Source organism: Cygnus atratus, chromosome 7 (genome assembly GCF_013377495.2).
Source record: "Cygnus atratus isolate AKBS03 ecotype Queensland, Australia chromosome 7, CAtr_DNAZoo_HiC_assembly, whole genome shotgun sequence".
Taxonomy (NCBI): Eukaryota; Metazoa; Chordata; class Aves; order Anseriformes; family Anatidae; genus Cygnus; species Cygnus atratus.
The window spans coordinates 35,377,108-35,392,762 of NC_066368.1; the positions used below are offsets into that span (position 1 = coordinate 35,377,108).

Here is a 15,655-nt window from a genome sequence, read left to right on the forward strand (position 1 = left end):
CAGCTTCTTGTATAATTCAAGAATGTATATGTTGGTATGTGCTTCCATCTTGCATAGTCAGATACATCTGTTCAGTATAAATGGAAAAATGTTGAGTATAAGGAACCTTTGTAACCTCAGTATGTGCAAGCTTTGGTTCTTTAAGCAATCTATTGCAATATTGTGTTAATTAATGATTTCTTGTTGTAATGTATTCTCCCTGTAGGACTTACAGCAGGATTTTTTTTTTATTGCTTATGGCCTATAATTGGCAAGCTTTGTGCTGCCTTCATTGGCCTAACTGTCAGCTTTTAACTGTGGAAAATATAGAATAATTTTAGGGAGATTTGTTGTCTCGTTATGTCATAAAAATTTTTTTGAATAGTATCTCTCGGTAAAGGAAGTAAAGATTTTTAAAAAATGTGTATAAAATAGAGAAATATGACTCTGAAATGGACTTGGTGTGATACAGCATATAAATATGTATATAAATGATGCCACTTGCTCTTAAATGTGCAGTACGCTTGACCAAATGGTTTGTTGATGGTAATCTTTGCAGGTGAGAATGTATATGTATTTTGAATTGCAAATCACCTTTTGGAATTGATGTTTTATTTTTTCTGACTTTGTGGAATAGGTGTTAGAGAAATGTCAAGATGACTAATACTCTTTTGGCCAATAAATTACTGTTTTCTTTGCTTTTTTTCTTGCTTGTTTTACTTTCTTTGCAAAATTAACTCTGATTTTTCTGTAACAGGCACATAGTTGTCTGTGGTCACATAACACTTGAAAGTGTGTCCAACTTCCTGAAGGACTTCCTGCACAAGGATAGGGATGATGTCAACGTAGAAATCGTCTTTCTCCATAAGTGAGTAAATTTTCAATATAAGTCCTATCATATGTTACTAAAACTCATTGAATTAAGTCATATCTTGTGGGGGAAGATATAGGACCTTTCAAACTCCAAACAACTATAAAATGAATGTATGCAATTTCTTTTTTCTTTTTCCTTTTTTTTTTTTTTTTTAACAGTGTAAGGTATTTTGAAGAAAGAGAAGTTTTGTGCAATTGTTTTGTAATGCATTGCTAAGCCCACTTGTATGAGTATTCCAAGCAGACTTCAGAGCCAGTCATGTCAACTGTGGTTTAGATATCTCAAATAGGAGTGTAATTATGAGAAAAAAAATATATATTGAAATACTAATAAATAGGTGTGAGAGTTCTTTAGCATAAAATATTCATTTGAAACTAGCATAATTGGTAAAATCTGTAAAACTAGTGAAAAATGCTGTGTGTTGTATGAACTTATGCTATCTGAAAACACTTTTTCACCTTTCATTTCACTAGGAAAAAGTGCATATTTTGTATTGCAAAACATTTATAAAAAGAAAAATGTAGGCACAGAAGTAGTTTTAATACAAATGTGATGCATTACTTTATAGTGAAGGTAGAAGAGAAATTCTTGTCACCATACTTGGTACTGTTCTTTTACCCATGTATACATACCTACACATGATGTCTCTTGCACTTTTTTCATGTGAGATTTGGAAGAATGCCTTAAGGTGGTTGATGTTAGTTACAGGCTCTGCCTTTCAAGTGATATAAAGTGAAATAGGTGTACCTATGGAAGAATTTGTTAGAAATAGCCATGTGCTTGGGAGAGAGGTAGTATGAATATTCTTTTCTGATCCGGAATAGCATCTGTTTCAAAGTGCTTTAAACTATGAATAAGTGATATTTTTGTATTTAGCAGCAAGTTCTATACTTTTATTCCTTTTAAAGAAAATTATTAAAAGCTGATCATTTGTGATGATTCAACAAATGAAGCTGGAAAACTAAGAATCAGCACTTGCACTATTTTTCTTTTCTTATCTATACCTTTTGAATTGAATTACAGATGATATCCTCAAGGAACTACTTTATTCGTTTTCTTGTTTGCCAGTTCTAAGTAATAACAGGAATGGACTGCAAGAGGAAAGTGAATTTCCACAGTGAAAATCATGATGATAGGAACTGCGAAACTATATGCATGTAAAGGGAGTTCAGCACCTGTCTACTTATTTGTGCCTGGTTTTTTTATTTATTTTTCTTGCCCGCCCCCCCCCCGCCCCCCAACAAATATTTGCATGTATCTGTTTTATTTGCTTATTAATTTAACATCTGGCATCAGAATGATCTCATGCACCTGTAACACAGCTATTTAAGAAAAGTACTTCCAAGGTTGTGCCCCATTATATAATAGATGCTCTTCCATTTAGTCGTGTGTTTATGGCAGAAAGTCACAGCAAAATTGTTTGTTTTAATTCTAGTTCTTACAAGCTACAGGGGTCCTGATGGGATTCCTTTCCTGGATTTTAGTGATTTCGCACTGAGCTCTCTTATTTGATGCAATCAACCGTTTTGAGAGTGGTAGGTACACGCAGAGGATTGTTGCGTTAGCAGATGATTTCTATGGAAAATGTGAGAGGATGTTTTCAAACTTTTGCACCAGTTCTTCTGGATTCACATCTGTGAGAAAGTGACAAATGATGAACATGCAGAGTGGCACAATTAAATGGGCCAGATGTGCTGTAGACAGAAGAGAGGAAGTGTAAGCAGTATAGTATTTGTCTTTTAAGTACTGCATGCTGTTTCTACACCACAGGAAAAGCATCAGCAGAAGTCTGAGCACCTAATAAATAAATGGGTCAGTTTATAAATAAATGAAGTAAATGGGACAGTTATGGAAACTGAATTCTTGTTTGCTCTTGTGTTTTCTTCCTCTTCCCGATGCAGTATCTCCCCTAACCTTGAGCTGGAAGCTCTCTTTAAACGACACTTCACTCAGGTGGAATTTTATCAGGGTTCAGTCCTTAATCCCCATGACCTGGCAAGAGTGAAGGTAATAGCTCTTTTGTTCTGTTCTCCTGCTACCTGACATTTATTTAATTACTCATTGCATTATTTTAATAAAATAATATCTAAAAAGTGATATTTTTATTCAGGTGCTCCCCCAAAAATGTTTTCCCCTTTTGTATTAGCTTGTCTAATAAATTACAATATTACAATATCTGTCCATCTGTCCATAAACCTTGTTTTCTTTATATGTTTAGATCTTCAAAGCTACAGTAATGCTGTGACTTAAGAAACATTGTATGCCATTCTATTGAACTCTTTATGAATTATTCATTGGGGTTTAGTTCAAGAGTCTGTTTAACATTAATGTTTGATATAATAGAACATTGTCTTACTGTAATTGCTTAAAATGCTCCTGTCTTACCTTCATCAGAACAATTAGAAAATGATTTTTCACCAGTCAAATCCTTTTTCTATTCTCTAGAATCCTGATAAAAATACAACTTAAGATATTTGGTAGTTAGAATGAGTTAGTTCATTGTCTAGAATTCTCTGTAGTAAATTCTTTTGTACTTTTAAAGCAAAGCATGAAGGTTAAAGGAAAAAAAATGGAACGCTGTGTCTGTCAGATAGAGCACCACCTTGTTTTTTCTTTTCTTTTTTTTAATTTTTTTTTAATTTCCCTCAAATGGAATGTAAACCAGCTACTTAAGCCAATAAGGTTTTAATGCAGCGTTAGCACTTTCTGGAGTAGTAATCATGTCTTCTGTCCAGTTTGGCTACAGAAATTGCTTAACCTTTTGTAGCCCAACACATACTGTGTTTCAGTTCATCAGTGTTCTCATTATGACTATGAAGTTGTATACTGGTATTTTGTTCTCTGTTACACCCTTTTTTGTGTTGATATTTGGTTGTATACAATGAAAAATTCTTTTGTCATCTGCTTTGAGTTAAAAAGGGCTAAGGTTTGTATGAACATAGAGGTCCTGTGAACAGATAAGTTCTCTCGTCCTTGTGCTTCCTGAAAACTGGTGCTCAGATTCTAAATCATAGGTTCAGCCATCTCTTCCTGTCTCTAAGAAGAAGATACTTAAATTCCCAATCAAAACTGCAGGACTTGTGGCAGCACTGTACTAATATAACAGCAACTTCCTATGGATTTAGGGGTCTAAATTTCAGTATCTGATTGCAAAAGATATATCCATTAAAACCTCCGTGCTTTAGCTTATACAACATAGTAGTAATGAATGGAACTATCAACCTGGTCTGAGCACCATTAACAAGCTTCAGGAAATTGCTATGTGTATATGAAAGCTGTTGCCATCACCCATGTTGCTTATAAAGTCTTGTAACACTTTTTCTTATTAGTATTATGAACTGACATTCACAATCAGGATGGCAGTGTTGGAATCCCTAATGCTTCATCATGAACAAATAGCTGAAAACAGAGGTTGCTAATTATTTTTCTTTTTCTTCGGTGTCTCAGATAGAGTCAGCAGATGCGTGCCTAATTCTTGCCAATAAATACTGCGCTGACCCAGATGCTGAAGATGCCTCCAATATTATGAGGTAATGTCATTAATTTTTAATTCTTAAGTTTGATTAGCCAACTTCTGGTGTTCAAATAGGCCATAGCCACACATAGCTTTATTGCTGATCTGAATATCAATGCTGATAAATGATCCTGAAGACCATTTTCAGAGTTTTCTTTAGGGGGCAAATTTTAAGATTGTCTCAGAACCCCTTAAATTCCTGCCTAAACTGTTTTAATTTAGCTGTTTTATAAATAGCATATTAGAAGAGAAAATTATGATCAGAGGAAAAACTGAACCAAAAGTGAAATTTGAAATCAGGGTATTTGTTTTGGACTTTGTATATTGGCCGTTTTTTCTCATTTACAGTATCTTTCCATATTCAGATATTTGATTGCTCTTCTTCCAATATAGTTTAACTGTAATTGTGTAAACAACTAACAATTTATGTATTCCTCTCTGCTAAGTCAATGAAGGAATCACACAGATTTTAATTTCTCTTTTTTTTCAGAAATGGCCTGTCAATCTCTATTTTCATGGTGTAGGTAAAAATTCATCCTTTCAAAAGGGACATGAAAGCTTTATGTAGCACCTTTTCCGTTTCTTTGTTATAACCACTTACAGGTCATGTTACAGTACTAGTTCTCAAACTAGTGCATCCAAAACAGAATCAGCTGCAGTTATTTGGCTTGTGATTACTGTTGTGTTCCTACAGCAGAGTAATTTACTAATGTTCTCCAAGTCCACTGGCAGGCAACATCTCTCTTCTGGATCTTCATTGCTTGCTGTGTTTGTTACTTTAAGAACTCAGTTTTTCTAGATGTCATGGAGAGGGATGACATGGCTGCATGGAGCATGAGCTTTGGTACTCTTTGTCATTTTGTAGACCTTAGAGTTGAAGTATTCATAACTACGCACAGGAACAGCAGAAGTGAAAGGAAAGGAAAAGTCGTTGTGCTGCTGCAACAATAAATTACATAAATGCATGCCCTGCAAGGGCTGGTGTTGACAACGGGACAGAAGGACCTTCGATCACCTCATACCTCATTGCTCCTCAGTAAATCTGCTATCCCAAGTAATCACACTACTTGGGAAAGTGAGGTATGAACTTCATGATAGCAACGATACAGTGGTCTCCAAGCTCCATCCTCCTTTTTAACACTGAAGACTAACATTGCTTAATGATGATTAGCAAGTCACTTATTATATTAGGGGTCACCAAAGCTTGTCCTGCTTCCTCCCTGTATTCTCTGAAGGAAGAGGATGAATGGGTCAATTAGTGGACGGCAGCTAGAGTTACAGTAAAACTAAGCCATTCCATTTTTTTGTGTTTTGTTCATACGATCTTAGTTTTAATGAGACCAGTCTGACCTTTTAAAAATTAAAACGTCAAAGATCTGTTAAAAAATTCTCAAACAAAATTGACCAGTGCAATGAACCAGTTTTATTTGTCTGTCAGATGTTTGCATTCTAGGAGTTGAAGGAAATAGGAGAAATAAAAAGAAATTTAGTAAAGCTACTTCTCCAGAAAAAGTTCACTATGCACAAGATACATGGGTGTCTGTGGAAGGGGCAGGGCTTATATATACCTAATTTTATTTTTCAGTCATGCTTTTGTGTTTTAATGCAAAAAAATATATATTTTTTCATGTTAGTTGCATAAATATATTAAAAGTATTTCAGCTGCAGATTAGTGCATTCTTAACATGTTTAATACCTTTAATACATTAAATGTAATAAAATGCAAAAATGTAATTTCAAGACTGGAATTCTCTTGTGTCTTCTCACATTTAAATGAATTTAATTCAATTAAATGGAATGTTTAATTGAATAATTCAGAAAGAAATGAAAAATTAGTAGGAATAAATATTTTGTCCTTTTACAAGATGATGTAAATTGAAATAATGAATACCTTTTTTTCCCTCTTTCTTAAGTTTGTACATACAGAACAAGGCTTGTTTCTTTCATTAATTTTACTGCATTTTTTTTTCATTCTCTCTTCCTAACACATTATCAGTCTATTCAGTTCTACAGTATTTTCTTTCCAGACATTTTCAATATGTACACAGCTGAATATATGTTACCCTCATTAAATAACGAAGAATAGCTGCAACAGCTGCAGATTATGGAAGTAGACCTATCTGTTATAAATTCAGAGTTCAGATATCAGTTTCGATATCAAGCTTAGGAATAATGCAGAAAAAATGAAGATGAATTTGCACTTGGATTCATGTCAAATAAAATCATCGTTCAAGGTGTTTAAATACGATAGAAGTCTAAAAACTATAAACAAATAATGGTGGGGGGATGAAATGTCCTTTCAGACATTTATCATTGGAAAACTTGATTACATTGATTCAAAGAAACGAAGATAATCACTAAATATGACAATAATTGCAAGTGTATTATTTGCTTAACGTAAAGAATGGGATATCTGAACAAAGCTGCTAAAACAAGTGTTTTTATTTTTTCTGCAAAATCTGTAAGGAAGCCATTAAACTGAGTAAATCCTCAAGTTTGTTCTCTAGTATTACTTGATGGTTGTTAAATGAACTTGACTAGATGTAAATTTTGCATATGTTTAACTTCGATTATTATGCTTTACAGCAAAATACATGAGTACAGTTTTAACTGTGGGACTTGACAACACAGTGAAGTAGATGTGCTGGGATACAACATCCAAATATCCCACCAACTAAATGTTATTTTAATCATATATTTCTTTTACTTTTAGAGTTATTTCAATAAAGAATTACCATCCGAAGATAAGAATTATCACTCAGATGTTGCAGTATCACAATAAGGTAATGGGACAACCAGTAGTGTATCTCCCCACAGGTTTTAGTTGCTTTATGTTTTGCTACCTTGCACTCATACACTATTTTTTCTAGCTTCACTAACAATAAGCATTTTTCTTTCCAAGCACCCTAATAAGCTTTGTCACGTAATCCAGTTACAAGGTAGTTCGATTTTATTTATATATGCAAGTGACCTTATCAAAATCCTCTGACATTTATTAACTACCTAGGATATAATTCTCAGAGCTACAGTGTCCATACTTGCTATTGATTCCAGATGAACCACTCAGAATCCATAAATTTTGTCAAGCCTATTGCACTAGAGCTACCTGAAATGAATTGGTGGTTTCTAGGCAAGTCAGCTCTTGTGGAAAGTCGATTCTTTCTGGATAGTTACAAAAAACATGGGATTATTGTCTTATTAACCATTTATAGTTAATTTATATTTCTTAAATGGCAATGTGGATCTGTAATTGCCAAATTGCAGGTTCAAAAAAAAAATTTAAGGTGAAAATTAAGGCTCACTCAGATGTGAGTATGGGCCTGGCAGTGTCACAGCCACATATATGCATGTAGAACATGGCTTGAGAAGTGTGAAATTTTGTCTATAATAAAAAGGTACATAAGAGATCGGAGTCCTTCTTAGCATAAAATTAATTTTTAGGTACTTAAAGTAATTTTCCCTAGTCAGAAAAATAAATAAATAAATAAATAAATCAATAACAAAGTCATTCACTTCTATCTCCTTCATTACTGTACTGTATTTACAGAAGTATTTCTGCCTCTTCACCTGTGGAGTTTATTTTTATTTTATTTTGTTTCATTTTATTTTAATTTCTTCAGGCCCATCTACTAAATATCCCAAGCTGGAACTGGAAAGAAGGGGATGATGCAATCTGTCTTGCTGAGCTCAAGCTGGGTTTCATAGCCCAGAGCTGCCTGGCACCTGGCCTTTCAACAATGTTAGCCAACCTCTTCTCTATGAGATCATTCATAAAGGTAATGCCTTGTCTCAGAATGTTTTAGTCTGCAATTCAGTTTGTCAGAAAGTTGTATAGAGAAAATGGCTCAAATATGCAACAGATAGGAACACATTAACAACTTTTGTAAAAAAAAAAAAAAAAAAAAAAAAAAGCAAACAAAGAAGAAAACAGCACACACTTGCATGCAAAAGATCCCTGCTGCAAATTGGGAAAACTGTCAGGTTCTGTCAAAGTTATGTTTTTGTTTTTATTTGGAAAGTTTGGCATTAAAAAATTGATCAAAGTATCATCCATTTCAAGGGGGATATTTCTGGTGTTTTGTGTTTTGCTCTGCTTTAAACAAACCATGTGTTTATCTGTGAGGAAAGTCCCTTCTGCTAAAACAAAAATGTGGTTTGTATATGTCCCATATGGCAAAAAAAAAGTGCCCAGAAGAAAGGACTGATCATTTTGTTCTTTTACATCAAGTGGATAGTGGACCTTTGACTGTGAGAGTAAATAAGAAATGTATTGGAACCAAAGCCTAAACATCCTACAACTTCATTTGTGTTTCCTCTCAGTAAAAGAGCTTTTTCAAACTTAAATGGCAAAATTTTAATGCAGTTAATCCAGACTTCTGTGGCAACTGGACCAAGGCCTTGATTGAAGCAGTCAATGCTTCTCTCATGCTTCCTTCCCCTGTCTGGGACAGTAATTCCAAATATCAAGGATGCACAGTTTCCAATCCCTTGATTGTTATTAATAGGACAGGAAACACTGGAGTACAAGGAAGGACATTTCAAGTCCATTGTGCTAGTTAGCAAGGAAAACAAACAAAAAACAACAATGACCAAAAAAAAAAAAACAACAAAGCAAAACAAGCAAACAAACAAACAAAAACACCAACAAAGAAATACCAACATAAAGCCTAATGTTATCAGGTGAGAAAGCCAGGACTGTTCCACAGAGGTGCACATTTCATTGTAGAGTGGCGAGTCTTTATTCACTTCTCAGGAAGTCCTGAAATTCTTATTAAGGTGTTCTTTGGAATCCTCCTTGTAATGGAGACCACAGATTCTTGTGTCTACTACATACTGTCAAAAAATGCCCATTTTCAATATGGAAATAAATCTGGGCTTTGCAGTTTACTGTCTGCAGTTAGGCTGCTTGCATCTTTATTCATGTTCAAGTAAAAAAGCTGTTTTACTTCAGTAAAGCCAAACTTGAAAACTGTCCATGATTCATCAGCATATAGTCGCTCAGATATTAATTCTTTCTACTTATATCCTGAAGAAAATTCAATTTTTTGTGAACTTCATTCTTTTTGCAGGTCATTCACTCTCAGGAGTCTCAAAAATTTGTAGTAGTCGAACGAATATATTCAAATTAATGTGGCAAAGTTTTCTGTGAACTTGCTCTTGATGTCAGAAGTAGGTAAAAAACTTTTGTTCAGCTTCTGTCTTCCAAAATCAGAAGTGATGATTTATCTCCAAGAAAATCCAGTATATATCTTCAGAAGCCCCAGCCTTAATGCAAGTTACCTTAATGTTGAAATTCAACTTGCAGTGAGGAAAAAAAAAAAAAAAGAGAGAGATTCAGAAAGTGTCTGGCTTTGGGGAATTGTGCCAGAGACAAACACTTATGGTCTGGATTTGTACTTAAAATATTTATACAAGTCAAAAAAAGCAAAGTTAAAGGTAACATCTTTCCAGAAAATGTCTTTGACCACTTACACCAGTATCTTATCCATCTTCAACCCTATATTATTTTATAAGATATTCTTATAATAATTTCCATGCATTGGACTGTTTCACTGATGAACAATTTTAAGCTGAATGCTCAGTTTTGCAAAGCACTTTGCCCCTTTGCTGAGGTAGAAACCATCCCAATCCTGTAATGGGATCTAAATGAGTTAAGACAGTCTGCATTTTATTGATTGTGATTGCTTCTATATGTACAGAATAAACATGAAAATAACAACAAATTTGATTTAGAGGAAGGTATCAATGTCAGTTTTGTTCTTGTGTCTGTGATTATATACAGTTATAAACAGAGTAGCGTGCAGACATACCTTAAATTGTGTTACTTCAGGTGGCACTAACAGAATGCTGTCAAATACTGCATTGGTAGAATGCAAGACTCTGCTAGTATTGGTTAAAAATGTTGCTGTTTAACTAAGAATGAGTGATCCAGGTAAGTTAAATGAATGTAATAATTTTCAAAGAACTCTGAGTGTTAAAATCTAAAGTAAAATAAACATAGAAGAACTGAGAATGTACTCCTTTCCGTGATAATTCAACTCAGTTGGTGATAGCAAAAGGTTTCTTTCTTTCTTTAATTGAAAAGATATTCTTTCTGCAAACTATCTCACTCCAAAAGCTGTGTTTGAAAGAGAAAGCTGTTACTAAGAGGTGGTTGTGATTAAAGAGAGTATTGTAGAAGAGCAGCTTTGTTAATTGGAATTGTTAAGGAGGATTCTATTGAAAAGAAAGATGTACATTCCCTAAAAGGACTTCCAGTCTTTTTCATTTAGAACACTGAATTTAAGTGCTGTCAGACCTTCATAAATTCCTTGAGCAAACGTTAGTAGAGTCTCACGCAAGATAGGAGATTGCCAGGGATATTTACTGAAATTTCTCTCAAAAAAAAAAAAGTTTGAAATGTGTGTTTGTTCCTCCTTCTTCATAATGTGATTAGAAAGTCATTTAATGTGCCATAAATGCTTGGGCATTCAAACAAAAATGAACATGATTGATGGTGACATTGCACACATTTAACTCATTATATGTTACTTTACAACAAAATGATTTGTGTAAACGGTCTGCCTAGTATTAAAGGTAAAACAAACTAAGAAACCTCAAAATATTATATTTGTGTCTAATATTTTCTTTTTGGTTTTAGACATGTAATCTCACATGGAATCTTTTATGCTCCTTTTGGCACCAACTGGATAAAAAGAAAATCAGCTCAAAAAGATTATGTGATACACAGTTGTAACAAAAAGGGTTTATAAACACTTAAAGGAAGAAGGACTGTCCAACAAATCATGTTGAGGGGAGAAAAAAAGCCAAAAGCTTTACACCTGTAAACTGTATTTCAATAGTCTGTTCTTTTTATAGCAGAAAGTGCTATCATTGTATTAATAAAGAAATCAGGACTTACTGCTTGCGTAGTCCCAGCAAAAGATTGAAATACTATACTGTAGTGCATTTTCAGTATTGTTTGGATTAGCAAATGCATACCAGAAGTCTACCCATATGAAAAACATTGCAAAAAGTAAGTAAATAGAATAAAAGGCAGAGGTGGTCAAATTTTGTCCGTGTCTGCAATCATGTAATCCAACATGAGTTAGTATTGTTGCATAAATTAATAAAGTATGGAATGTGGTCCTTGAGTGTAACACAAGTCCACAAAATGAATTAGTTTTGTCTTTGCTCTGTTGGTAAGACAGTAGGCATCATTCCAGAATTGAAAAATGATCTAGAGCAGTCTCAGTTCTCTTCTAAGCTATTTTGAGAGCAGGAATGTTCTGTGGGCTCTTTTGGCATCTGTTGCTCACACCCACATGTATGCAATGCCCGCTTCTCAATACATTCTATTCTAGTGCAGGCTGATAGATGGACATAATGAAGCCGTGCAGATTTACATCAGACGGGTGTACATCACACTGATGGAACACATCAACTGGTTTTCTATTTATTTTTGGCCACCTAGGCAGTCTTGGGCTGTTTTAAAGTATGAGACTAGGGTTTGTTCAGTGAGTTTCCTCTAATAAAGGAGAACTTGTAAGTAAGTGAAAAATGCAACTTCTTGTAGTGTGAGGCTTCTAAGGAGGCTGTGTAATAAACAGAGTACCTTGACTTAGGAAAACGATAGAATCAAATAAAAAGATAGTTGACACTTAATGATGCTTAAGGAAATTTGATTATAAGACTAAATCTGAGAAGCTTAAATCTTTGCTAGGAATTTATGAACTGCTTTGAGCCAATTATCTGACACTTATCTCTCAGATTTTGGTTTCTGTGTCTAAAGGTACAATGAAGCCAGACATTCACACAAGCAATTTGTGTAGACTGAAAGGGCATTATGAGTGGGGATGAGGATTGGATACATTGGAGAAGTTATTTTCAGCTACCAGTCAAAAATATTATGTTTGCACTTCCTCTTTATTTCCGTGTATGTAGCTAGAAAAAAAAATGTGGTGGAGAAGAGAATTATAAAATTATCAGGAAGCCCTGGAAGCATTGTGAGCCTAGGTGCTAGCAGGAGTCCCTGTGTTAGATGTATGTAGAAGAAAACAGCTCAGCGAGGGCTCAGATGAATTGCTCCAGTGAAGAGGTTACTTTCTAGGCAGTTCTGGTAAAACATTTCTCCACATGACCTTCTGGGCATCTTTGAAAAGCAAGTTTTATATGTATTTTAAAAAAGAAATAGTTGACAACTTTCACGTGGTTTCTACAGCACTTTATTTTTTTTCTTTTTATCCAATAAAATAGGGTTGCTTACCAAATAAAACGTATTTCAAAATATATAATGGACAGTGTTCTTCTAAACATCTGAAATCAGTCTTGAAGCATTTGTGCTGCCTTTTGCTCTTCCCTGGATGGTGATGAGCTGAGCTTAGTCGATGCCAAGTGGCAGGCTTTACAGCTATTTTAATTGTGCTATAAAGGAATTTTCATTTTGTCACTTCCTTAATATTTATAAAGACATTCCATCATCCTCTCTCTGCTTTTCCTTGCTTAATGAAAAGTATAGTATAATATCCCATGTCATACTACAATTCTAGTCTTAGTTCTCTGTCTTGATAGTGAGACCTAAATTTTGACAGAGAAGATTATATAGCATTGTCAGCTTCAGATACACTCAATTTCTTACATGTAAACTGTGTCATTACACTGAGAAGCAAATGCTTTAGTAGATCAGTTGGGGCTACAGAGCTGCTGATCATTATACTGACAGGGGGTAGGGCTGGGTGTGTTAAGGTTTCCTGACAATACTAATGGTTGTGTTTGTGAGATGTACATCATTTTTTGATCTCTCTGTCTCACTGGTGAATGATTGTATTATGTAAATGTATTTGCTGGTAACAACATTGTGCCTATATACAGATAGAGGAGAGCAGATGAGGGAGTACTAGAGTAGAATGTGAGAGATGTAGGTTCAAATCACTTTATGACACATTTTGTGTGAGATCCAACACAAAGAGATAAATGCTCTTTACCTAGCTTTGTTTGGAATAGCTTAAATTTTTGTCACTATTTGTTAGAATTTGCTCTTGAGTTTGTAAGGTCCCTGAAGAGAGAAATGAATTCTTACTATTTGAACCAATATAGCATCCTGTGATAACATTTTGCTATGATTCAACATCAAAATCAAAAGAATATAGTATATGCTATAGTGTGGCTGTCAGTCAATGATCATGAATGTTTCCTTGTTGTTGCATCATAAATCACTAATTGTACTATCTTGTTATCTTTCTAGAATGTTACATTTACTGATGTTGCTGCAGTGTCTGCTTGAAGTGTGTTAGTTACTTAACTTCAGGAGTAAAAATAACAGAATGACCTGCTAAGCCTGCTACTTAGGATCATGCAGATGAATGTCTTCCAAACAGAAGAAAGTTCCTTTTCTGTAAGGAAAGGAAAGGGATGTAGAAGTGTCTGTCTTTTGTCATTGCTTGGTAATATGCTTGAGGTGTACAATATTTGCATAAGTAAAGTAGGGGGTCCATATTTAAATTATATTTTTAAAAAAGAGCGAGATTGGGAATAGAATTGCTCTTGATCAATTATTTAATTATTTTGTCTTCATTCAGTTCCAGTTAGGAGTTGAAAACAAACACATCATCTCTGTTGCAAATATTCTTCTTCTACAGTTGAAATAGTTTCTTCTATCAAGTGACAAAACTGCTAGTGATTTACAAACTGAATTTCTCTTAAAATGTCTGTTCCTGAAGAGTAAATGAAACATCACTTCTCCCTCCTTGTTCAGGTGGACTTTCCTTATGTGTTTAGCTATCTAGTTCATGCTGAATATGTTAAAGGAGTATATTATATGACTACCCATTAAAGAAGGTTGCCTGATTCTAGTTGTTATGGAAATGTAAAGCTACATTTCAAAAGGACTTCTCTCCTATAGACCTCAAAGTTTGGTCTTTTAATGGTGCAGAGAGGAACAAAGATCATTGTAGCTTTTATAATCTGTCTGTCATCTGCGTCACTGCAGAAGTTTTGTCATTTCATCTAGTTACCAAGGAAAAATCATCTTTTTTCTTCAGTTAACCTATCTTTGACCATTTTTGCTTCTTCTAGCTGTGTTTTATTGTAGCTTCTTGACAGAAAAGACACTGCTGGTTCTTAGAAAGTCAGATTCATAAGAAATGAAGAAATGTAGTGGAGCCTGGTCCTCTGGTTCTCCCAGCCCAAAAACAAGCCATAAATTTAAGATAGCTTGAGGTTAAGCAGATTTCCCATCCACCTTCTTAATAAATCTTTGGAAAATATGCATGGGGAGACTAGAGGACAAATTCCTTTAAAAAGCCCAAGTCACCTCATCTGAAAATTCACACACAAATTGTATCCGTTTGGCTAAAGCATACAAGCTTTATAAAGAATATGTAAAATAAATATTATTTTCCTTTTTCTAGAACATTGGTAAATAGGCTTAGGTGGACAAGAGAGTACAAATTCTAGAGCAAATAAAGAGGAAATTGAAAGAGAATTTATTTAGAACATACGAAGCTATAGTAGAGAGGTAGATTAAGTCGTCTCTATAGTGTTTTGGCTACACAAAAATAAGAGTGTCCTCATTGAGCTGGTGCATCAGTGACATACTTCTGGAGAGATGTTTCTGAAATGTGCTAGGAGCAATATCCATGGAAAGAGAAGTGAGTTCATGTCTTATTCAACTCAGACTGAGGATTTGGACAACAGTCCTTTGCCTTACTCCATTCTGAGTAATTTATTGAGTGCAGAGAGGAGCAGATCTTACCCCAAGAGTGTGATTATCCTCTGTAGAAACAGTGCAACACAAAGGAAAGCTTTTTATACATGGCATGCAGTATGGTAGACTTTAATTTTAAAATCCCCCTGAGAACATTCTTCTGTACTTTCAATATAGAGTAGACTGAAGAAAATTGCCTGAGATTTGTTGAACTCCAGAGATCTGAGATATAAATGCACAAAGCATATAAGAATGACTTGCCAAAACCAAAACAGATATATTAAATAACCGAATTACCAACAATTAACAGTAGAGTTAAGTACCTGATTAATAATAGTAATATTTTCTTCCTATCAATCTGCAGAGGTAAGTGGCATCTGTGGTTATAGGAACTGTCTATTGCCTTTGTTTATAGTCAAAATCTAGGGAACATCAAGAGCTGTATATGAAACATGAGTGGGCATTGTTAAAGCATGTCTGACTTTTTTTTTCTGTCCTCATGTAGTTATAATTTTATATGCTGAAGGTTGAAAACATTTAGGCTTTGGTGTTTTAGAAGTACTTTTTCAAAGCATACTTTTTCATTCAGTGATCAAATAAAAAA

General features: G+C 34.4%; 1 protein-coding gene across 20 annotated transcripts in view; it reads left to right on the forward strand.

The window, feature by feature from the left end:
- Positions 1-15,655, forward strand: part of KCNMA1 (potassium calcium-activated channel subfamily M alpha 1) — a 475,606-nt gene that overhangs the window by 335,500 nt on the left and 124,451 nt on the right. For all 20 annotated transcript variants that reach the window (XM_050712039.1, XM_050712038.1, XM_050712034.1 and 17 more), the window contains 5 exons: positions 737-847; positions 2,755-2,860; positions 4,301-4,383; positions 7,081-7,150; positions 7,988-8,143. In XM_050712039.1, coding sequence (XP_050567996.1) covers positions 737-847; positions 2,755-2,860; positions 4,301-4,383; positions 7,081-7,150; positions 7,988-8,143 — 526 coding nt within the window. The remainder of the gene's footprint in view (positions 1-736; positions 848-2,754; positions 2,861-4,300; positions 4,384-7,080; positions 7,151-7,987; positions 8,144-15,655) is intronic.